The sequence below is a fragment of the Mustelus asterias genome, chromosome 6 (assembly GCF_964213995.1).
Source record: "Mustelus asterias chromosome 6, sMusAst1.hap1.1, whole genome shotgun sequence".
NCBI classification, from domain to species: Eukaryota; Metazoa; Chordata; class Chondrichthyes; order Carcharhiniformes; family Triakidae; genus Mustelus; species Mustelus asterias.
This window is the reverse complement of record NC_135806.1, coordinates 40,798,709-40,822,412: the sequence shown is the minus strand read 5'-3', so window position 1 is coordinate 40,822,412 and position 23,704 is coordinate 40,798,709. Positions and strand designations below refer to the sequence as shown.

At 42.9% G+C, this 23,704-nt stretch overlaps 1 protein-coding gene across 6 annotated transcripts in view; it reads left to right on the top strand.

Annotated features, from left to right (window-relative positions):
* The window catches only part of mfhas1 (multifunctional ROCO family signaling regulator 1), an 89,798-nt gene that overhangs the window by 58,286 nt on the left and 7,808 nt on the right, over positions 1 to 23,704 (top strand). For 3 of the 6 annotated variants that reach the window (XR_013498154.1, XM_078214208.1, XM_078214209.1), the window contains exon 2: positions 21,877 to 21,999. Coding sequence is in view for 3 of the 6 variants with exons in the window: in XM_078214208.1 (XP_078070334.1) it covers positions 21,877 to 21,999 (123 nt within the window). In the remaining 3 variants the exon portion in view is untranslated. Of the gene's footprint in view, positions 1 to 13,599; positions 13,690 to 21,876; positions 22,101 to 23,704 lie in introns of those variants that run through there. The other 3 variants (XR_013498155.1, XR_013498156.1, XM_078214210.1) reach the window with 2 other exon arrangements.

Sequence of the window (23,704 nt, the reverse complement as noted above, 5' to 3'; positions counted from 1 at the left end):
GATAAATCATAGAAACCCTACAGTGCAGAAAGAGGCCATTTGGCCCATCGGGTCTGCACCGACCACAATCCCACCCAGGCCCTACCCCCATATCCCTACATATTTACCCACTAATCCCTCTAACCTACACGTCTCAGGACTCTAAGGGGCAATTTTTAGCATGGCCAATCAACCTAACCCGCACATCTTTGAACTGCATCGGAAAAGTAAAATTTGGCACAAGATTAAACAGGAATTTTTTAAAAAGCTGACACATGAAAAGAAATTACTCGCTGAGCAAAAGAATGTCAAACAATCAGAGAATCCCTACGGTGCAGAAGGAGGCCATTTGGCCCATCGGGTCTGCACTGATCACAATCCCACCCAGGCCCCATCCCTGCAACCCCACACATTTACCCTGCTAATCCCTCTAATTTACACATCCCAGTCCACTAAGGGGCATTTTAGCATGGACAACCCACCTAACCCATGCATGTTTGGAATGTGGGAGGAAGCTGGAGCACCCGGAGGAAACCCACACAGACACAGGGAGAACGTGCAAACTCCACACAGACAGTGACCCAAGTCGAGAATCGAACCCGGGTCCACAGCAGTGGTAACCACTGTGCCACCATTCGGCACAAATGAATTGATAATTTTTAAAATAAATAAATAAACACGACCATTGGAATGTGTGTCTTTGTTTGTGTCCAGCTCACTCCCAGTCTCAGCTGTGCATTCACTCCCCCTCACGCGCAGTGTGTGGGGGTGATGGTGAGTGCAAACCTGAGACTAGGAGTGAGATAGGCACATACACCCCACTCCCCTTCTACTCACCCCTCTCGTGCACACACACATGCTCCCACTCCTCACACACTCGCTCCTCCATCTTACACACTTGCTTCGCCCCCTCTCACCCCCACCTCACCCCAACCCCTTGCTCTCTCGTCCCGCTCCCCCTTCCCACTCGGCCTGCCCCACCCCCCCCACTCAGCCCGCCCTCCCCCCCCCCGCCTCACTCAGCCCGCCCCCCCCCCCACCCCCCCCCCCCCCCCCCCCCCCACACGGCCCGCCTCCACTCGGCTCGCCGCCCCCCCCCCCCCCCCCCCCCCAAAAACTCGGCCTGCTCTCCTCCCCCCCCCCCCCCCCCCCCCCCCAACTCGGCTCCCCTCCCACTCGGCCTCCCCCCCCCCCTCCACTTGGCCCGCTCTCTCCCCCCCCCCCCCCCAAACTCAGCCCGCCCGCCGCCCCCCCACCCCACTCGGCCCGCCCCCCCTCCCCCTCCCACTCGGCCTGCTCTCTCCCCCCCCCCCCCCCCCCCCCCAACTCGGCCCGCTCCCCCCCCCCGCCCCTCTCTAATGGTGGTGTGACTTCATGTTTCACTTTTTTTTTCCCTGAGCAGCCTGGCCACTAATAATGGCAGCATGTTACTGGAGAGCGACATCGCTTCATCTGACGCAGCTCGTTCTTTTCAATACAATAATTCAACAACTAACTAATTCTGTGCTACCTTAACACCATTTAGCAACAGTTAAAAGAAAGGCATTTACCTGATCTCAAAGAGGAAGGCCTTTAACGTTGCTATTTGTCTCTGTTTCTCTGTCTCTCTCTCTGCCTCAGTGGACAACCCCCTGCTGCCCAAACTTGGCGACTGTGGGGAAAATGTCAATTAAAGACACAGCTGACAGGCAGTAAAGCTGCCGCCAACGCAGCTGAGGCACGGAATAGAGCAGGCCATCAGTCCAGAGGCTGGGCTCGTGTGTATTGTTCCAGCAGCATGTTCAGCTGTAATAACTGATACAGGACAGGCCCATTCTCCTGTCACTGCAGGATGTGGGAAATGAAGTTTGTTTTTTCTACGTTTAGTGCACAATGAGGGGAAGTGCTGTGGGCTGTCAGCCACTTTGTTTTTTACTCTGATAACCCATTAAAAAGATGAAAGCTGTGAATGAACCCGTGTCTCTCACAGGCCTCAGCTCTGCGGCCTAAGTGATTAATTTGTTGATGAATGGATGTTGAGTGCAAATTGTTGAAAAAAGGGAACTGGCAGAGTGGACTCTAATTTGGAATTGATTGTCTAATGATTTGTAGATGTTTTGATTTGCTTCAAAGGGTGAGATTTTCCTGGAAATCGCCGATGGTGTGCGGGGAAAGCGATATTGAAGCAGCCGACAACAATGGCAGCTTTCTCTGCTGCACAGTGCAGGAATTGGGGGAAATACATGGGCAGGGGGGAGTGTCCCACAGCATATCACTAGCAGAGCGGCCTCTGATTCACCTGCCCCACTAGCACATTAGTAACTCGAGGATCAGGCTGTCATTAAAGGCTGCCCCAGCGCAGAGGGCTTCGCCCTGGAACGGACACACACACACAACACTGCCCACAGGCATTGCCCCGGGCACTGATCTCTGGCAGTGCCAGCAGATGAACCCCTCCCCCCTGAGCAATATACTCACCTGAGCTCCCCTGGGTGCATACCTTGGGATACCAGTCGTGACTCTTGCCGTTCTGCTGTGATGCCAATGTGAATGGTTTTTCCGACATGGAATGGAGGTTTCCACTATTTTCCAATCTCGTCACCAAACCTGACTGACACGATATTGGGAGTGGAAAATCCCAGTTAGTGTTTTTCGTTTAACAGCAACATCTGTTTGACATTAAATGTACTTGCTCATAATGTTTGTCCAGTGTGCATAAATGAAGTGTTATTATCTTCCAAAATATGAATTGCTGCAGTTTTTGACATACAAGACATTAACTAAACAGGAATTAGGAAGAGTTATTTTGAGTTGAGGGGTGATCTGATGGAGGTTTTTTGAGTTGATGAAGTAAACCACGGGCAATTGTTTCCGCTGCTCACTGAGATGGGAATGAGAAGGAGCACACTTAAAATAATCCGAGGAAGAACATTAAAGGGAGGCTAGAAAACATTCTATATACACAGGATGGTTAGACTGGAATTCTCTATCAAATTGTTGCTGAAACAGTCAATAATTCATTCCTTTTAAAAAGAAATTGGGTGGCTTGCCAAAGGAATAATATTAAACAGTGCTGGGGATGAGCGGGAGAGTGAGGTATAGACTGAATGGAATATTAATAGAATTGAGTGTAATCACGAAATTGCAATTAAAGTGGGTAGCTTGAAAAAAAAATGTGGAACAGTACTGTGATTGAATAGGAGAGTGGAATTAAACTGGGTGGAATATTAAAGAGTATTGTCAGTGAGGAGGAGAGTGGAATCAGACCAGCTAAAATATTTAAAAAGTAGGTGTAAAGAGTAGAGTGGAATTAGACAAGCGATCATCTTGCTTAGGGGCTAAATTGAAAAGCAGGATTTAGCAGGTAATAATCTTGGTACGATTACTCAAGCATGGAAACAGGCCCTTCAGCCCAACTTGTCCATGCCGGCCCTTTTTTCAACCCCTAAGCTAGTCCCAATTGCCCGCATTTGGCCCATATCTCTCTATACCCATCTGACCCATGTAACTATCTAAATGCTTTTTAAAAGACAAAATTGTACCCGCCTCTACTACTACCTGTGGCAGCTTGTTCCAGACACTCACCACCCTCGGTGTGAAAAAATTGCCTCTCTGGACCCTTCTGTGTATCTCCCCTCTCACCTTAAACCTGTGCCCTCTAGTTTTAGACTCCCCTACCTTTGGGAAAAGATATTGACTATCTAGCTAATCTGTGCCCCTCATTATTTTACAGACTCTATAAGATCACCCCTCAGCCTCCTACGCTCCAGAGAAAAAAGTCCCAGTCTATCCAGCCTCTCCTTATAACTCAAACCATCAAGTCCTGGTAGCATCCTAGTAAATCTTTTCTGCATTCTTTCTAGTTTAATAATATTCTTTCTATAATAGGGTGACCAGAATTGTACACAGTATTCCAAGTGTGGCCTTACCAATGTCTTGTACAACTTCAACAAGACATCCCAACTCCTGTATTCAATGTTCTGACCAATGAAACCAAGCCAAATGCCTTCTTCACCACTCTCCACCTGTGATTCCACTTTCAAGGAGCTATGAACCTGTACCCTTAGATCTCTTTGTTCTATAACTCTCCCCAACACCCTACCATTAACTGAGTAAGTCCTGCCCTGGTTCGATTTACCAAAATGTATCACCTCGCATTTATCTAATTTAAACTCCATCTACCATTTGTCAGCCCACAGCCCAATTGATCAAGATCCTGTTGCAATCCATATAACCTTCTTCACTGTCCACTATGCCACCAATTTTTGTGTCATCTGCAAACTTACTAACCATGCTTACTAAATTCTCATCCAAATCATTAATAAAAATGACAAATAACAGTGGACCCAGCACTGATCCCTGAGGCACACTGGTGGTCACAGGCCTCCAGTTTGAAAAACAACCCTCTACAACCACTCTCTGTCTTCTGTCATCAAGCCAATTTTGTATCCATTTGGCTACCTCACCCTGCATCCCATGAGATTTAACCTTGTGTAACAACCTACCATGTGGTACCTTGTCAAAGGCCTTGCTAAAGTCCATGTAGACAACATCAACTGCATTGCCCTCATCTACCTTCTTGGTTACTCCTTCAAAAAACTCAATCAAATTTGTGAGACATGATTTTCCACTCACAAAGCCATGCTGACTGTCCCTAATCAGTCCTTGCATCTAAATGCCTGTAGATCCTGTCTCTCAAAATACCTTCTCACAACTTACCCACTACAGATGTGAGGCTCACTGGCCTGTAATTCCCAGGCATTTCCCTGTAGCCCTTCTTAAACAAAGGCACAACATATTTGCCACCTTCCAATCTTAAGGCACCTCACCTGTGACTATCCATGATTCAAATATCTCTGCCAGGGTACCCACAATTTCCTCCCTAGCCTCCCACAATGTCCTGGGATACATTTCATCAGATCCTGGGGATTTATCTACCTTGATGCACTTTTAAGACTTCCTTCTCTATTATATGTACACTCCTCAAGACAACACTATTTATTTCCCCAAGTTCCGTAACACTCTTGCTTTTCTCAACACTGAATACTGATGAGAAATGTTCATTTAGGATCTCATCCATTTCTTGTGCATCCGCACAGAGATTACCTTGTTGATCCTTAAGAGGTCCTACTCTCTCCCTAATTACTTTTTTGCCCTTTGTGTTTGTAGAAGCTCTTTGGATTCTCCTTTGCCTTATCTGCCAAAACAATCTCATGACCCCCTTTTGCCCTCCTGATTTCTCTCTCAACTCTACTCCTACGTCCTCTATATTCTTCAAGGGATCCACTTGATCCCAGCTGCCTATGCATGTAGTAAGCCTCCTCCTTCTTCTTGACCAGGGTCTCAATATCCCGAGTCATCCAGGGTTCCCTACTTCTACCAGCCTTGCCCTTCACTCTAAGAGCAATGTGCTTGCCCTGAACCCAGGTTAACACATTTTTGAAAACCTCCCACTTACCTTTGTCTTCTCACAGACTCCTCCAATTTACTGTTGAAAGTTCCTGCCTGATACCATCGTAATTGGCCTTGCCCCAATTTAGAATTTTAACTTTTGGGCCAGACCTATCATTCTCCATAGCTATCTTAAAACTAACGGAATTGTGGTCACTGGTTCCAAAGTAATCCCTCATTAACACTTCTGTCACCTGCCCTTCCTTATTTCCCAAGAGGAGGTCAAGTTTTGCCTGCTTTCTGGTCGGGCCATCCACATACTGAACTTGACATAGGGAAAGTCAACATGTGGCAACGAGCATGGCATGGGATAGATGGATTCTACATTTACACCAGCACAATACTGAGACAGAAAGAAGCTGTACCATAGGGGCGGATTGCACCTGAATCAGGCTGGCATCAAGATCCTAGTGGAAAAGATAACTAGGACTTAAATAAAAATTTAAACAAATGAGTGGGAAGGAACTACTAGAAATTACAAAAAGCTAACAAAAGAATTAAAAGAGAGTAACAAACAAATTAAAGGGATAAGGATTACTTTAATGACTAGAGATCAGATTAAGTCATATTATGTAAAGGTAAAATAACAAATAGGAATTAAGTTTACAGAATTGTATGTTATATTTAGAACAAAATGGATACAGTAGTTTATAGAGAGGATCAGGATATTGTGGGAATGACTGGAACATGGCTACATCAAGAAGGGGATTGACAACTAAACATTGCTAATGTAGCATATTTAGCAAGGAGGGAAGGTGGAATAGTTGCACTAGTTAAAGAGAACTGATGTAACTATCAGTAAAATCAATATGGAATCCATATGGATTGAATTACTTTAGACTAAATAATGGAAGGGAAATGGAGAAATATGTCAACAAATCAACAAGGTGAATAGTAGGCATAGAATAGCAACCGTGGGAGATTTCAATTACTTGCAAATAAATTGGAAGAGCATTGTAGCAAAAGGAGAAAAGGGAAATCAGGTTTTTACAGTGCATTTAGGACTCCTTTCTCACTTAGTATGGAAGTCGAACAATGCTGGATTCTATAATGGGTTATGAACCAGAACACAATAGAAGGGCACCTAAGTCATCGTGATCAGTGCATCGTAAAGTTCAAGGTTAGGAATGAAAGTGACTTAAATAGGACAAAGATTAAGGTAATAGATGGAAACAAATTATGAGGAAATAAGGCTAGAACTAAAGAAGGTAAACTGGAAGAAATCTTGAAAAATATTTTTTTTAAATGGAAATTTTTACGAAGATAATCAGCAGTGTTCAAAAGAAATGAATCACAGAATTGTTACAGCACAATAGGAAGCCATTTAGCCCATTGCGTCTGTTCTGGCTCTCTGAAGGTGCAATTTACTGATTCCATTCCCCTATCTTCTCCCCTACACATTCTCCCTTTTCAGAATTTATTCTATGGATTCCACTAAAAGCAAAACCAAGCAAGCTAGGACTTGTGAACAAATAAAGAACTAAATGGAACACGTTAATTTAAAAGGAAAAAGCATGTATAAAAATACTTAGATACTAAAAGGGGAAAAAAAAATGAAATACAAAGAAGTTGGATAAAACCATTGGGAATTATACAAAGAGAAAATACAAAATCAAATTATGAAAGAATAGAAGAAAAAAAATGTTCTATGGATATGAATAAGAAAATGAAAATAAGCATGTGGCTACTAAAGGATGAATAAGATAAACTGTTGGGACATGATAACGAAATTACTTTTTAACCAGAGAAAACAAAATGGCCTCTTTGCTAGAGGATGGACTTAAAAAATATGTGAATACAGTTGAGAAAGAACTAGAGGAAATAATTCACAAACGAGCAAAATTAAAACCCCAAGCCTGGAGACAACAGAAAATATAACTCAAAATATGTGTGGATTCCAAAAAATTAAGTCATGCTTTGGTAACCTGATAGAATTCTTTAAAGAGATAACAGAAAGAAGAACAGACGTGGGTAATACAGCAGATGTTGCCTGCTTGAATTTTTAAAAGGCCTTTGCTAAGATAATGACACGATACGCCCATGACAAAGGTATGTAGAGTTAGGAGATGGATAGCTAAATGGGTAGAAAATAAGCTTTTAAAAAAATAGGAAGCAGAGAAAAGGTGAAATGTAGTTATGCAGATTGGAGGAAGGTAGAAAGTGGTACAACATTAGAATCAGTGTTGGGACCACTCATTCATAATTTCTATTAATGATCTGGATTTAGGAACGAGTAACTGAATATCAAGATGTACAAATCATACCCAGTTGGGAGGTACAGCTAACACTGAGGAAGGGCACAACACACTACAAGTGGTTAGAAATTTGCAGACTGCATTTAAGTGGCTAGTTAACTTTTAACATAGATGAATGTGAGGTGATGCACTTTGATAGGAAGATAGGAAAGATGCCTATACCTGAGAAAAGAAGAATCTGAATCTATTTGAAGAGTAAAGAGATCTTGGGATATGGGTGAAAAAATCTTTAAAAGCATAATTTCGCTCAGGAGCTGGTGTGATCTTTTGGGATTGTGGCTCCCTTTACATAGCACTCCCACCCATAAAACATAGAAACCCTACAGTACAGAAAGAGGCCATTCGGCCCATCGAGTCTGCACCGACCACAATCCCACCAAGGCCCTACTCCCATATCCCTACACATTTATCCGCTAATCCCTCTAACCTACGCATCTCAGGACACTAAGGGGCAATTTTTTTAGCATAGCCAATCAACCTAACCCGCACATCTTTGGACTGTGGGAGGAAACCGGAGCACCCGGAGGAAACCCACGCAGACACGAGGAGACTGTGCAAACTCCACACAGACAGTGACCCAAGAAGATAAAGGCACAGTGTTACTCTTCCAAGCTTCAAGAAAGTTTGAATGAGATAGTGAGTAGTGATAAAGAGTTACAAAAAAGAACCAAAGTTGACATGAAGAAAACCTTTTACATAATGAGTAGTTATGATCTGCAGTGCACTGTCTGAAATGGTGGTTGAGGCACATTCATCATTACTTTCCAAAGGAAATTGGATATGCACCTAAAGAGAAAAAAATTACAGGTCTACGGGGGAAGGGATTGGAAGTGGGATGAAGTTAATTGCTCCGGCAGAGAGCCAGTACAGGCTAAATGGGCCGAATAGTCATCATCTGTGCTGTAACCAATAAATGATTCTATAATGGGAATATTCTCTGGTAATTAAAGTGCGAAAGTGATGTTTTCAGGGCGCTGAGCCTGTCTTGATATCACATAGCGTGAATTGAATTGATATCTGTGATGGTTGACATCTCCGAAGGAGGCGGAAGATAGTGGCAAACGCTTCAGTTCTGTCCTTTGTACTGACGTGTTGAGTTTCCCCATTGATGGGGATGGATATATCTTGTTTACCAATTGACCACCACCATTCATGATTAGATATTGCAGGACTGAAGAGCTTAGATCTGATCTGTTGGTTGTGGGATTACTTTGTTCTGTCTATCGTATACTGCTTCCCCTGTTTGTTGTTGTCTGGCCAGGTTGGCATCTCATTTCTAAGTATGCATGGTGCTGTTGATCAGGGATAAGAAGAAGCTCATCTTCAAATTCTGAAATGGGCTGTGGAATAACTACCAAAGTTCATCGAATCTTACAGCATAAGAGAAAGGTCATTTTGTCCATTGTGTATGTGCCAGCTCTTTGAAAAAGTTTGCCCTGAGAGGGAGACAGATTGACCTTGAGACAGGTCTATTTGTAGAAAGAAAAAATTGCATTTCTACAGTGCCTTTTGTGACTTTTGGATGTTCCAAAGTACTTCACAAGCAATTATTAACTATAGTCACCTGTCATACAGGAAACATGGCAGCCAATTTAAACACATAGTTCCACAAACAGCAATGAGACAAATGACCAAGCAAAAACAGGTCATTGGTGTTCATTGAGTAATACATATTGGCTAAGGTACCAGGAAGAACTCTCCTGTTCACAGTGGTTAGCATCGCTGCCTTGTAGTGCCAAGAACCCAGGTTCGATTCCAGCCTTGGGTGACTGTCTGAGTGGAGTTTGCAGGTAAGGTTATAAAGTTTAAAGGTCGGGTGAGTATCCTAACTTGCACAATGTCTCATTCACCCGTTTCCCTAGTTACTCACTGACCGATTGACTTCCGATCTGGCAACGATTTGAATTTTAAATTCTAACCTAGTGTTCAAATCTTTCCAAGGTCTCACCTCTCCCTTCCTTGTAACCTGCTTCAGTCCTTCAGCCTTTCAAAATGTTAACATTCCTCCAATTCTGGCCTCGTGTCCACCGGCAGCGGTGCCTTTAGCTGCTCTGGCACTTCTCCCACCGATAACCTGGTGATTGTTTTACTGAAAACAAAGATCAGTTGTATCGAGGCACTCACTGGAACTGAATTTACTAAATTCTGCTGATCAACACAGTTGTCATTTTACTGGAATATGGGCCAATGAACTTAGCAACAAGAAGTTAATAAAACTGCACCAGTTCATTACAGTAAGGCTGACCATACACACACAGTAGGTTGAGCAAGCCCCAGCTTGTTTGGGTTATGTTTCATTCCAGCCAAACTAATGTGCTGGTAGCTTGTTGATAAACAGAGGATCAAAAGACTTCAGGAGAGCCACTTAACTGCCACTTGAATTTGCTGGAATCTAGAGTTTAAAGCTCAGATTCAAATGATCAGCAGGTATTTAGCAAGCTTGAGAACTTGCTATAGAACAATGGCAAGCAGGTCATTGACAGTACATCTCACTAATACACGGACATATCATCATAGAATCTACAGTGCAGAAGGAGGCCATTCGGCCCATTGAGTCTGCATCGCCCACAATCCCACCCAGGCCCCATTCCCATAACCCGTCCTATTTACCCTGTTAATCCCCCTGATACTAGGGTTAATTTAGCATAGCCAATCCACCTAGCCCACACATCTTTGTAGTGTGGGAGGAAACCGGAGCACCCAGAGGAATCCCACGCAGACACGGGGAGAATGTGCAAACTCCACACAGACAGTGACCCAAGGCTGAAATTGAACCTGGGTCCCTGGCGCTGTGAGGCAGCGGTGCTAACCACTGTGCTATTGTGCCACCCACTCTAGATTACATGTTCAATGCTCTTGAGAACAGAGTTCGGACCACAACTCCCTGCCTCACATACTGCTTATATGGCCCATTGAACCATGGCCCTCACCCACATCCTATAATTGGGCAAGACGTGTCTCGGTTGTAATCCTTGTAATGAAGTTAGGAATGGGAAGTTGGAGCAATGGCATTTTGACCATTTTCAGTGCCTCCCTTAAGCTGCACGTGACCATGACAGTGCTTGGTGTCATTGGCCATGGGACCCAAATGCCTATTCTTATGACATCATTTGGAAGAATTGGCTGCCTCCATTTTAAAGATGAGGAATCCAAGTTTTCTTCAGGTAAAATGTATCTTGTGAATGCCCAGAGCTGATTGGCTGCAGTCCTCTGTTGCAGCACGCTTTGCGCTGTATTTCATGCAGAGGTTTTTCAATCGGTGTTTCTGTTGCCTTGCATTGTGAATGTTGCACCAATGTGGGGAGGATGTTGCGAGAGTCCACTCCTACTGGAAAACTGCTAGCTGGGAACACAGGTGAAGATGCCACTGTTACACAATGGGGTTCAGGTGCCAACTCTAGTTGGGTGTTTTCCTGGAAGTTTCATCACATGACTTCCCACCTTAAACTATCCCATCCCTGCCATCCCTCTATTACTCTCCATCCTCCAGAGGCTAAGCCTTTCCACAGCAATTTGAAAGGGCACACCCTCTTTGTTATCTAATTGTATTAATCTTGACTTGTTAGTAAAACAGTCTTTTTTTCTCTATCAACAATGGTTGTGTAAATAATAAATGGAGCTGTTCAAAAAGGAAAATACGATTTTGTTTGATACCTCAAGGGTTTTTCTCCTGGGTTGCTTGCAGCAGTATCCGGGAGGGTTTCCAACCCACAGAGGGTTGATCCTGTGCTCAGTACAGTTGTAGTGTGTGTTTCTGGGAGCTAGTCACCTAAACTCTAATCTGGCTGAGGACTGGTGAGTGACTTCAGGAGTTAACTTCTGTTAAAAGGTCTGTGCTGAAGTTGTACAGATTACAGAGGAATGATCAATGAACTCAGGCTACATTACCCAAGCAGAATGTTGTGAAGTTTTTGATTGGTGGGGACAGGCTAAGGCTCAGTATTTGCACCCTCATCGGAGTCTGAAGTTTGTAGGTTCCAGCTCCATTCCAGAGATTTGAGCACATAACCTAATTACAGTTCCGCACAGAGGGAGTGCTGCACTGTCAGAGGTGCCATCTTTCTGTTGAGGCGAGAAACACAAGTGTGCCCTCCTAGATGAAGGGAAAAGTTTCCACGGTGCCCTCCAAAAAAGAGCTGAGAAGTTTGGCCGGTGTATTGATCAATATTGATCCCTCAACCAGCACCTAAAATGGATGACATTTTCACTTCTGCTGTTTGTGGGATCTTGTGTGAAAATTGGCTGTGATATTTCCTACTTTACAATAGTGACCATGCTTCAAAGGTAATTATTTGGCTTGAGGTGTTCTGAGGTTATAAAGTGCCTAAAGAACATGTATTAATGATATTGGTTGAAGCCTTGCTCAGGAAGCCAGGAGCAATCCTGTGGTTCCAGCAATAGTGCTATGAAATCTTTTACATTCACCTGATAGGGCAGACGGGTTCTCAGTTTAATGATCTATCAGAAAGATGGCATCTCCAACAGTTCAGCACTCCCTCAATACGGCACTGAAGTGTCAGTATGAATTGTGTGCTCAAGTTGCTGACATTCCTCATCTCAGTGCTATTCAGTTGTCAGCGATTTAGTGATGGTTTGGTTATTTGGATGCCGGTCCCTTTGACTGCAGCATAATTGGTTTGGAAAAATGTCAGACCTCAGCCAGTTGGAACTTGTCCTGTCTACGTGTAACAAAGCATTTCTACTGACCTTAATCAGTGTTGATAAATCAGAAATGTTTAAAGCTTTCATGCACTGAATCCCATAATTTCTGGCTCTCTGTTTGTAGATGTGGAGATGTGATATGCTCTACGGAACACACCCATTATTAAAGGGAAATTTACTTTAAAACCAATTGCCATTGTGATATAAGCTGTGGTTTATGATGTTGGTTAACTTATAGGGAAAGAACATGGGGGTGGAGGAAGTACTCATTATTCGTTCTGCTAAGTGTATGCCCTGACAAAATACTTCACCGTTTGGAGAAATTCCACTTGGAGTAATTACACATAGTCTGCTCCAGACATTCTCCATTAGTGAGTGAGGTGGGTATGTCAGTGATTGCTGTCATTACTTGGTGCAGGATCAGGGATGATTCTAACTGACAATGTACTTTCCTACTATTAGAAATAAGGGTGTTAGTCATCAACTGTGACTTCTGCCTCTTAAATCAGAAAGTTGCGAGTTCAAGCCCCACTCTGGACATGAGCAAATGACCTAGGCTGACACGAAGCAAGATTAAGGCATTGGATTTATGAAAATAGGGATAACACAGGCTTTGGTTGAAATTATGTCCTCGTCACAGAAGCAGTGATCGATATGAACTTTGCAGTGCTGAAGGAGTGCTGCACTGGCAGAAGTGCCATCCTTCAGTGGAGATTCATTTTGCCCTTTTAGATTTCAGGGTACTATTTGAAGAGCTGGGAGTTATCCTGCCCTCCTAGCCAACATCTTTTCCTTAATTGTCAAAAAATGAAAGAATCCCTACAGTGCAGAAGGAGGCCATTTGGCCCATCAAACCTGTACCGACAACAATCCCACCCAGGCCCTATCCCCTGTAACCTCTCATATTTACCCTGCTAATCCCAATGACATAAGGGACAAGTTAACATGGCCAATCAACCTAACCCACACCTTTGAAGTGTGGGAGGAAACCGGAGCACCCGGAGGAAACCCACGCAGACATGAGGAGAACGTGCAGACTCCACACAGACAGTCGCCTGGCGCTGAGAGGCAGCAGTGCTAACCACTGTGTCACCGTGCTGCCATCACTAAACAGAATATTTGTTTGCTGGGACTTTGCAGTGAAAAAGTCAACTAATGGCTTTCTGTACAGTTGCTACACTTTAATAAAAATGTTTGCTAGGCTGTGAAGGGCTTTAGGATGCCTGAGATTATGAAAGGCTCCATATGAATGCAAGTTCTTTTTTTCAAACAGTGAGCACAGCATTCTGACAGACCCTCCCATGGATCACAGAGGGGTCCTCCTTCTCTGGCTGGGAAACCTGAGGTGACGGGCAGATCGCTGTTAAGTGATGAAATATTTGTGTTAACAGTATTATATAGATTTTTTTCTTTTAAGCAAGCATGCTCTTGTTCTTCTCTTTAGCAGAAAGAAATAAAACCGACCATTCTTCTCTGATGTGACTGTATCCGATTTCAGTCCCACACCAACATGGTTGACTGACCACTTAATTGTCAAATTACTAGAAAGTTCTTGCAGTAAATATTTAGATTTGAATTATATCTTTCACTACAGCTTAAACCTTCCTAATGAGAAATAATCAATCTGGCTTTGCAAGTTATTACATTCAAGCTCTGAGGAGTAACCTGATATAGACTCCATAATATCTAGGTGGGGAGGCCGACTAGGGATAAGACAAATATTCCACAGTTTACTGGAATCCGGCATGGACTTGGTGGGCTGAATGGTCATCTTCTGTGCCGTAATAACTGTATGGCTCCTGGGATAAGTGGGAATAATGTATCTATCTGATGTCCTGTTCTAATCGGAGAAGACACCTTCACCCTGAATGGGAATGGAGTTCTGCTGCTGAGGCCAGTTTGATTTTATTATTCCCTGTACAGGAAATGCTCTTATTAACCTCCCGGTAACTTGAGCTGTAACGTATCAATTTTGCTTCAATCCTCTTGCCCTACTGAGAATTATTAGTTTTCATTTGCTTAAGATCCTGCATTAATGATATGGGCCCATTAGGAAGCTCCTTTTGCAGAAGGTCGAAGATCGCTAATTACCTATCTCAGCTGCTGGCCTACTTTCTTATTCTAGCTCATCTTGTTGCATTAATCTCCAGAGTAAACACATGTGCTGTTATAAACGTACAAGATTAGGACTTTACTGAAATGGGTCTTTGCACTTCGCAACTCCAGTATGAGTGCAAAATACAGAGTCTCACTCACTTCTTATCCAATGTTACCGTTGATCTTTGAATTCGATACATACTGCAGTAAATCATAGTATATCAAAAAATACATAAAACTGACAACAGAATAACATCATGGAGCCAGTCACTGCACTTAACCCTTGTTGTGGGCTTTGATGTCAGCCTTTTAATTGATCACAAATTTACCCTTTGGGTAATCAGACAAGCCACAGAGTTCTCTTAAACAGCGGTTTTAATACAAGCTATAGCAAGGACATGGGGAAGTTACAGTTCACATCCCTGTAGCTAGCCCGAGTGGCGTATTCCAAGGTACAAAGACAATTCAAGTTTTCAAAATCAATCGCAAGTAATTAGATAAACCAATCACAATCACTTTCCGCTTACTTCATTATAATATCCAATCAGCGTGAAACCTTCATCGTACAGCTCGTTTCTGTATCTCTGGATCACTTCCATTTTCCAGTTACAGATATCTGATTTATGTGCCTTGCCAGACTAATGGCTTTGGTGTCTGCCTGTGAAGGCTCTTATACAAAGACCTTTGTTTTTCAGCCTGTGTGATTTTTAAACTTATGTGACTATTTACTCTTTAAGCCCTCCACGATCTTTTCTAATTATTTCACTACCATGGTTATATTGCCCTCTTAAACTCTTCCTATCATTTAATTACCATAAACACAAGCAACTAAATTAACATATTCCAGTTCATCATAGACATAGTTGAGTGCTCTCTCCTTTAATGCAAAGGTATCGTTGTCTTAGGCCCACTTACACGGTGCATCCCAAGCTCAATAGAAAGTTGGTTTAAATCATTGTATGCTGGTCTCATGGACAGCCTTGACCAATGAAGTACTTGGGTGGTGTGAACTCTCACCCCCACACTGAGGATGGGAACTAATTAGTGATTTCCATCACAGCTGTCAGCCAACTGGTTTTCCACATTCCTCATTAATCCCCCCATTTGGAGAGGGTTTTGCCTTGGTACCCAAGGTCTTAGTCATTTTATGAAGACCTTAACTTCTGTGAAATCTAAGGAAATCTTCATATTATTTTTATTGTGTACTTGTTCACTTCCTCTCCACAAACTTGACTTCCTGGAACCATGTCAGTATTTATAATGAAAACTGCATATGTAAATAGTTATAATGGGATTCCATATGCCAACAGCTTGTAATGGAGAATTTTCCACGTAAATAGTTTCTGTCACAATGTCATTCCATATTGGGATCACTGGTTAGGTTCAGAATTGTCCATTGCAATCACTAGTTAGATCCTTGGTTTTATGGTAGTGAAATAATACAGTAGCTCCTTGCTATCTCTAAACAGAGACACAGTATTGAGAGTTATGGGACCATTATTGAATCAGGCTCTCAGTAAGTGGGTAACTTCTGTTCTATTGCCTTTAGAATCTTAGAAAAGAAATCTTAGAAACTCTACAGCACAGAAAGAGGCCATTCAGCCCATCGAGTCTGCACCGACCACAATCCCACCCAGGCGCTACCCCCATATCCCTAGATATTTACCCACTAATCTACGCATCCCAGGACACTAAGGGCAATTTTAGCATGGCCAATCAACCTAACCCGCACATCTTTGGACTGTGGGAGGAAACCGGAGCACTCGGAGAAAACCCACGCAGACACGAGGAGAATGTGCAAACTCCACACAGACAGTGACCCAAGCCGGGAATCGAACCCAGGTCCCTGGAGCTGTGAAGCAGCAGTGCTAACCACTGTGCTACCGTGCCGTCTTTACATCTGCATCATTTAGTTGACATTGGTTAGTTTGAAATGTTTGGCTCCAAACATTGTGATTTATGCAGATGAGGCCCCTGAAAATTAACTGCTAAGATTTTGTTAAGCAAAGGGAAAGACTCTTAGTATGGTAGAGGATCAGAAGGACCTTGGGGTCCAGGTCCATAGGACTCTGAAATCGGCCCCGCAGGTGGAGGAGGTGGTTAAGAAGGCGTATGGTGTGCTGGCCTTTATCAATCGAGGGATTGAGGTTAGGAGTCCAGGGATAATGATGCAGCTATATAAGACCCTCGTCAGATCCCACTTGGAGTACTGTGCTCAGTTCTGGTCACCTCATTACAGGAAGGATGTGGAAAAGATTGAAAGGGTGCAAAGGAGATTTACAAGGACGTTGCCTGGATTGAGTGGCATGCCTTATGAGGATAGGCTGAGGGAGCTCGGTCTTTTCTCCTTGGAGAGACGTAGGATGAGAGGAGACCTAATAGAGGTATATAAGATGTTGAGAGGCATAGATCGGGTGGACTCTCAGAGGCTTTTTCCCAGGGTGGAAATGGCTGCTACGAGAGGACACAGGTTTAAGGTGCTGGGGTGTAGGTACAGGGGAAATGTTAGGGGGAAGTTTTTCACACAGAGGGTGGTGGGCAAGTGGAATCGGCTGCCGTCAGTGGTGGTGGAGGCAAACTCAATAGGGTCTTTTAAGAGACTTCTGGATGAGTACATGGGACTTAATAGGATGGAGGGTTATAGGTAGGCCTAAAAGGTAAGGATATGTTCGGCACAACTTGTGGGGCCGAAGGGCCTGTTTTTGTGCTGTAGTTTTCTATGTTTCTAAAATTGCACTGAAATCTAATTGTAAAGCAATGGAATCCAACCTGACTGAAGATTTCTAACAGTTTAGCTTATTAGCAAGAACATTATAGCAAAACAAATGTTAAAATATTCGGGTAGGGTGCTACATTTAGTGATGGGGTTCCCTGTCTAGTGTAAATTTGACAAATTATACCCTAAATACCTAACCCTGCGTCTGCTGAGCATATCCAGGGAAAGGAACATCTTGCCAGGCTGACCAACTTTTAAGCTTTCACCATGGCATGAAAAAAGGGATTTGCTTTGTAGTTGTAACATTACAGTTGGATTGTTTTGGGAGCAAGAAAAAGCCTTTAAATCCAAAATACACATTTCAAAAAAAAAACAAACAACAAAGAAAAGTACAGCACAGGAACAGGCCCTTCAGCCCTCCAAGCCTGTGCCGATCATGATGCTGCCTAAACTAAAACCGTATGCACTTGCAAAGTCCGTATCCTTCCATTCCCATCCTATTCATGTATTCATCTCGTTGCCCCTTAAATGCTGCTATCGTACCTGCTCCCACCACCTCCCTGGGCAGCGCATTCCAGACATTCACCACCCTCTGTGTAAAAAAAAAACTTGCCTCGCACATCTCCTTTAAACTTTTCCCCACACACCTTAAACCTATGTCCCCCAGTACTTGACTTTTCTACCCTAGGAAAGAGTATCTGATTATCCACTCTTGTCCATGCCACTCATAATCTTGTAAACTTCTATCAGGTCACCCCTCAACCTCTGTCGTTCCATTGAGAATAAACCAAGTTTATCCAACCTCTCCTCATAGCTAATACCCTCCAGATCAGGCAACATCCTGGTAAACCTCTTCTTCACCCTCTCCAAAGCATCCACATCCTTCTGGTAGTGTGGCGACCAGAATTGTGCACAATATTCTAAATGAGGCCTAACTAAGGTCCTGTACAGCTGCAGCATGATCTGCCAGTTTTTATACTCAGTGCCCAGACTGATGAAGGCAAGCATGCTATGTGCTTTCTTGAGTACTTTATCTACCTGCAGTGATCGGTGGACATGTACACCCAGATCCCTCTGCCTGTCAATACTCCTAAGGGTTCTATCATTTACTATGTAATTCGTACATGCATCGGACCTTCCAAAATGTATTATCTCACACTTGTCCAGATTAAACTCCATCTGCCATTTCTCCGCCCAAATCTCCAACCGGTCTATATCTTGCTGTATCCTCTGACAATCCTCTTCACTATCTGCAACTCCACCAATTTTTGTTTAGTCTGTGAACTTACTAATCGGACCAGTTACATTTTTCTCCAAATCATTTATAGTACTATGAACAACAAAGGTCCCAGAACTGGCCTGTGGAACACCGCTAGTTACAACCTTCCATTCAGAAAAGCATCCCTTTACTGCTCCCCGCTATCTTCTATGGCAAAGTCAGTTCTGTATCCATCTTGCCAGCTCTCCTCTGATCCCGTGTGACTTCACCTTTCATACCAGTCTACCATGAGGTACCTTGTCAAAGGCTTTACTGAAGTCCATGTATACAACATCCACTGCCGTTCCCTCATCTATCATCTTCATCACTTCCTCGAAAAACTCGATCAAGTTAGTGGGGCACGACCTCCCCTTCACAAAACCGTGCTGCCTCTCACTAATAAATCCATTTGTTTCCAAATGTGAGTAAATCCTGTCCCTAAGAATCTTTTCCAATTTTCCTACCACTGACATAAAGCTCACTGGCCTATAATTTCCTGGATTATCCCTGCTGCCCTTCTAGAACAATGTGATTTTCAACATGATTTCCTTCATGAATAGCCACAATCACCCAAGTTTTACCCAATAGTACCAAGTCTAACCTTGTCTTTTTGTCCTAACCGTTTTTCCTAGCTTTCCTGTTGTCTTGTTTCCTCCCTGCTCCTACTGACTGAGCTTCATTCCAGGCTGACGTCTTGGTACCATATGTGGGAGTGCTGTCTTTCATATGCTCATTAAGCCAAGACCAGCACCTCTCTGAGCAGGCTTGTGTAAAATGTGGCATCACACTATCCTCTGAAGAGTATGCTAGTTCTCCCAATGTACTGGTCAACATTCATCCCCAGTTCAACACTACCAAACCAAAGTATCATTCATCTTGTTTCCTATTTGTGGAACCATGCTGTGTACAATTGTGACTGTACTTCTAAAGCAATTGATTGGTTGAGATGTGCTCTAGAATTTCTTGAAAATGGGGAAGTTGCTATATTGATGCAGGTCTTTGTTCCCTCTATCCATGGTGTGAAGGAGGGAAAAACCTGAGTTGAATATTTAACCTGATGATCAACTTCAGAGGGACGGGGCCAGGAAAACGCTAAAATGATTGACCATTTGGTCAGAGAAGAGGTTCATTGAGCCGAGTCTCTTGTATAAATGCGAGGTTATACACTTTGGAGGAAATAATAACAAATGGGATTACTATCTCAGTGGAAACAAATTAAAACATGCTACCGTGCAAAGGGACCTAGGGGTCCTTGTGCATGAGACGCAAAAGCCCAGTCTGCAGGTACAACAGGTGATCAAGAAGGCAAATGGGATGTTGGCCTATATTGCGAGGGGGATAGAATATAAAAGCAGGGATGTCTTGATGCACCTGTACAGGGCATTGGTGAGGCCGCAGCTGGAATACTGTGTGCAGTATTGGTCCCCTTATATGAGGAAGGATATATTGGCATTGGAGGGAGTGCAGAGAAGGTTCACCAGGTTGATACCGGAGATGAGGGGTTTGGATTATGAGGAGAAGCTGAGGAGATTGGGTTTGTACTCGTTGGAGTTTAGAAGGATGAGGGGGGATCTTATGGAGACTTATAAGATAATGCAGGGGCTGGATAGGGTGGAGGCGGAGAGATTCTTTCCACTTAGTAAGGAAGTTAAAACTAGAGGACACCGCCTCAAAATAAAGGGGGGTCGGTTTAAGACAGAGTTGAGGAGGAACTTCTTCTCCCAGAGGGTGGTGAATCTCTGGAATTCTCTGCCCACTGAGGTGGTGGAGGCTACCTCGCTGAATATGTTTAAAGCGCGGATGGATGGATTCCTGATCGGTAAGGGAATTAAGGGTTATGGGGATCAGGCGGGTAAGTGGTACTGATCCACGTCAGATCAGCCATGATCTTATTGAATGGTGGGGCAGGCTCGAGGGGCTAGATGGCCTACTCCTGCTCCTATTTCTTATGTTCTTATGTTCTTCGAATGCGGCACCATTGTAGCTTACCTTCATTGATCATTACCAGTTGGCCTGAGAAGGTGATGTGCCTTCTCCATGAGTCCTTGTGGCGATGGTGCTCACACAATGGTGTTCAGTAAAAAATTCCAGGATTATAACCTTTAACAACAAAGGAACGAAGATACAATTGCCGGAGTGTGGCGACTAGGGGATTTTCACAGTAACTTCATTGCAGTGTTAATGTAAGCCTACTTGTGGCACTAATAAATAAACTTAAAAACTTAAATATGCCCAGCAGAGTGTTTGTGAATTGGGTGATGGTTGTTCTCATGATATCGCTGTGCTTGTCCATCCTTCTTGACAAGAGAGGAACAAAGTCAACTCATGGACATAGAGCAAACATATTCTTGCATTAGAACAGTCATTGCATATAATCTGCTTAATTAAAGACTGCTCACATGAATAAAAGCCTTTCCTTTATATAGTTGCCTTTCACGATTTCAGGAAGTCCCAAAATGCTTTGCAATCATTGAGGCATTCAGTGTCTTAATCTAGGAAACATATACATACAAATCTTAGAGTTTTATGCATTTTTATTGGATGAGGGACAATGAAGAAGGTTGAAGTTTATTAAAAATTGAATGTGGGTCTTGTCTGCAATCTTAGATAATTTCTTCTCTCTGTCCATCGTGTGAAGGGAAGGAAACTTGAGTATTGAACCTGCTGATCAAATCCAGGCCAGTGCTACAAATTGTCAGTATGATTGCTTGACTGGTTAGAGAAGAGATTTAATGTCTGGTACTTGGCATTTGCCAACCTAGAGAAACAATTTTGTTCGATTATCATCTGAATTCCTTTAATAATGCTGGGCTGGATTTTGGCAATGTCTATTGGAAAGTTTTGTGCACTCTCTCCCTTGCCCAACTGACAGCTTTTCACAGGGGATTCTCTCATTGAGATTTAAGTGCAAACATATAACTATTTTGTCAGCTATGATATCTGAAAAGCCCGTTACCTGGGTTGTTGGTGCTATAATTCAATAATGTAACAAGGAAAGAAATCAATTTACTTCAAGATGTCTTCAACTGTAAATACCCCATAAGACACTAATTTTCCTATTCATTGGCAATTACCTTTCCCAAAGGGGGTACTTTTAACGTTCACCTTTGGCAGAGAGCAAGCAGGATATATGAAAAGGAAAATCGAGCAGGATGTATAGTGGTCAGTCAACCCAATAGTTCCTCTTTTACACAATCCGAAGTTACTCCCAAAATGGGAATCTCCATCCAAATTCAGAAACATTTTTTCAGCCTTTTGAAGGTTTGCTTTCCCGAGCTGTCTATGAAAGGAGCTTGGGAATTGAGGTGTCTTGCTTATAGCCACAATGCTGTCAATCAGTAGGAGCTTCATGTATTGTACCTGCCCAACTTCGGGATTACTTATTTATTAATCTTTCAAATGAAAATGCTAATGTGAGTCTAAAATGGAGGGATTAAATCACTTTAACTAATGAACCTCTTTCTTTCTTTTACCAACAGGGGAGCTTTTGACCCAGTCCAGGCCGGAAGGAGTGACTGAGATCATCTGTCCCAAAAACGGGAGTGAGCGAGTGGACGTGGCTCTGGTTTATCCCCCGACCCCCACTGTGATCAGTCCCTGCTGTAAGTGAGCAGTGGGCCTCCCTGCTAGTGCTCATCAGAAACAATACCTTTAAAATTCTGTTCAAATATTTGGCAGACAACAAGGTTTTGGCCAGAATAAGGTAGGGTATGCGCGCTTAAAATTATGGATTTTGTAGCGTGCTGTCCAATCCCCCTTAAAGATTCAGTGTGGCAATTCCCAAGGATCTTGAGTCTAAATCACAAACAAAATTGATTTGGGGTTTTATTTAAGTTGATTTTCCAATTGAAACATAATCAAATGATTTGATTTATCATGTACCAGATGAATTTGAGAGCAAGCAAATATTTGAAAAAGGACAACAGAACAACTGGTCAAATCTGTCTTATAGTACAAGCACCATCGAAGCTCCCTCCTCACCTGCTGTCATTCAGTTCAAATCCCCTTGCAGAGGCAAAACAAAGAGCGAAAAGTGCCATCTTAGAAAAATAAAATTTCAGGCAAGTCCCCTTTGGACTTCCCAGAAGTAATCAAACAAAAATCAAGGGTTGCACAGTTCCTGGTGATGCCAGTCCAGTTAGCTCTCACCACTTCAATGACTTGCACAAACACATCCAGCTACCTTATGAACATTTGCATTAAGTCACTCCATTTCAGGCCAACTAGTGGTCAGTGATTTGTATTTCTATGTTAACTTCCTGCTTCAATAACTTTTACTGATGCCTCTAGTTCCACCTGCCCACCTAGCCCAAATATCCACTCAGACAGGATATAATACCTGCATTGTTTTCAAACACTGAAACACAGACTTAATGTAAGTCTGCCTTTCCAAGGTCAAAAGCCTGGTCTATAAGCATTTTTATATTCATTAATAGTTAACTGTCAAGTACAAAGTTCCAAGATTTTAATTCAGTAATGATGAATGAATGGCGATATATTTCTAATTCGGGTTGGAGTATGACTTAAAAGGGATCTTGCAAGTAGTGGTGTTCTTGTTCGCTTGCTGCCTTGTCCTTCTAGATCATGGAGTTTACGAGTTTGGGAAATTCTGTCTTGCTATTAAAAGCTTTCCAGTTATGTATCTATCAAACAATCCTCTTCAAGGCCTCAATATCAACAAGCATGGAGGTAATAAGAACATGGCACTATTCTAAAAGTTGCAAGGAAATAATTTTATTTAGGAACCATAGGATCATACAACACAGAAGGAAATCACCACCTCATCTAACTGGTGTTTCTCTCTCTGGAAACATTCTCCAATTAGTCCCAATTCTCTCTCTCTCTCTCTCTCTCTCTCCCCCCCCCCCCCCCGCAAATTCGCTGCAAATTTTCCCTTCTCGAGTCTAAATCCCATTCTCCTTTTGAAAATTACTATTGAATGTTCTTCCACCATTCTGTCAGGCAACGTAATCTAGATCAGCACAACTCACTGCATCAAAAATTCTTATCTCCCTACTTGTTCTTTTGCCAGTTATCTTAAATCTGTGGTTTTGGATGGGTTTTTTTAATGAATCCACCAGAGAGAAGATGCTTCCAATTGATGCTTGTATTGATTTAATCTCCTTGGTTTGATCACTGTTCACTCTAAGTAATGGAGCATAAATGTCTCAGGAGATACAGGTTATACTGGTCCACTGGCATCATAAGAAAAATTAAATTGGTACTTAAATTGGAATCTGTTTACATTCTTAACAGGAATTGTATTATTAATTTCTGATTTTATTATTTAATTGTTCTAGCCACCCA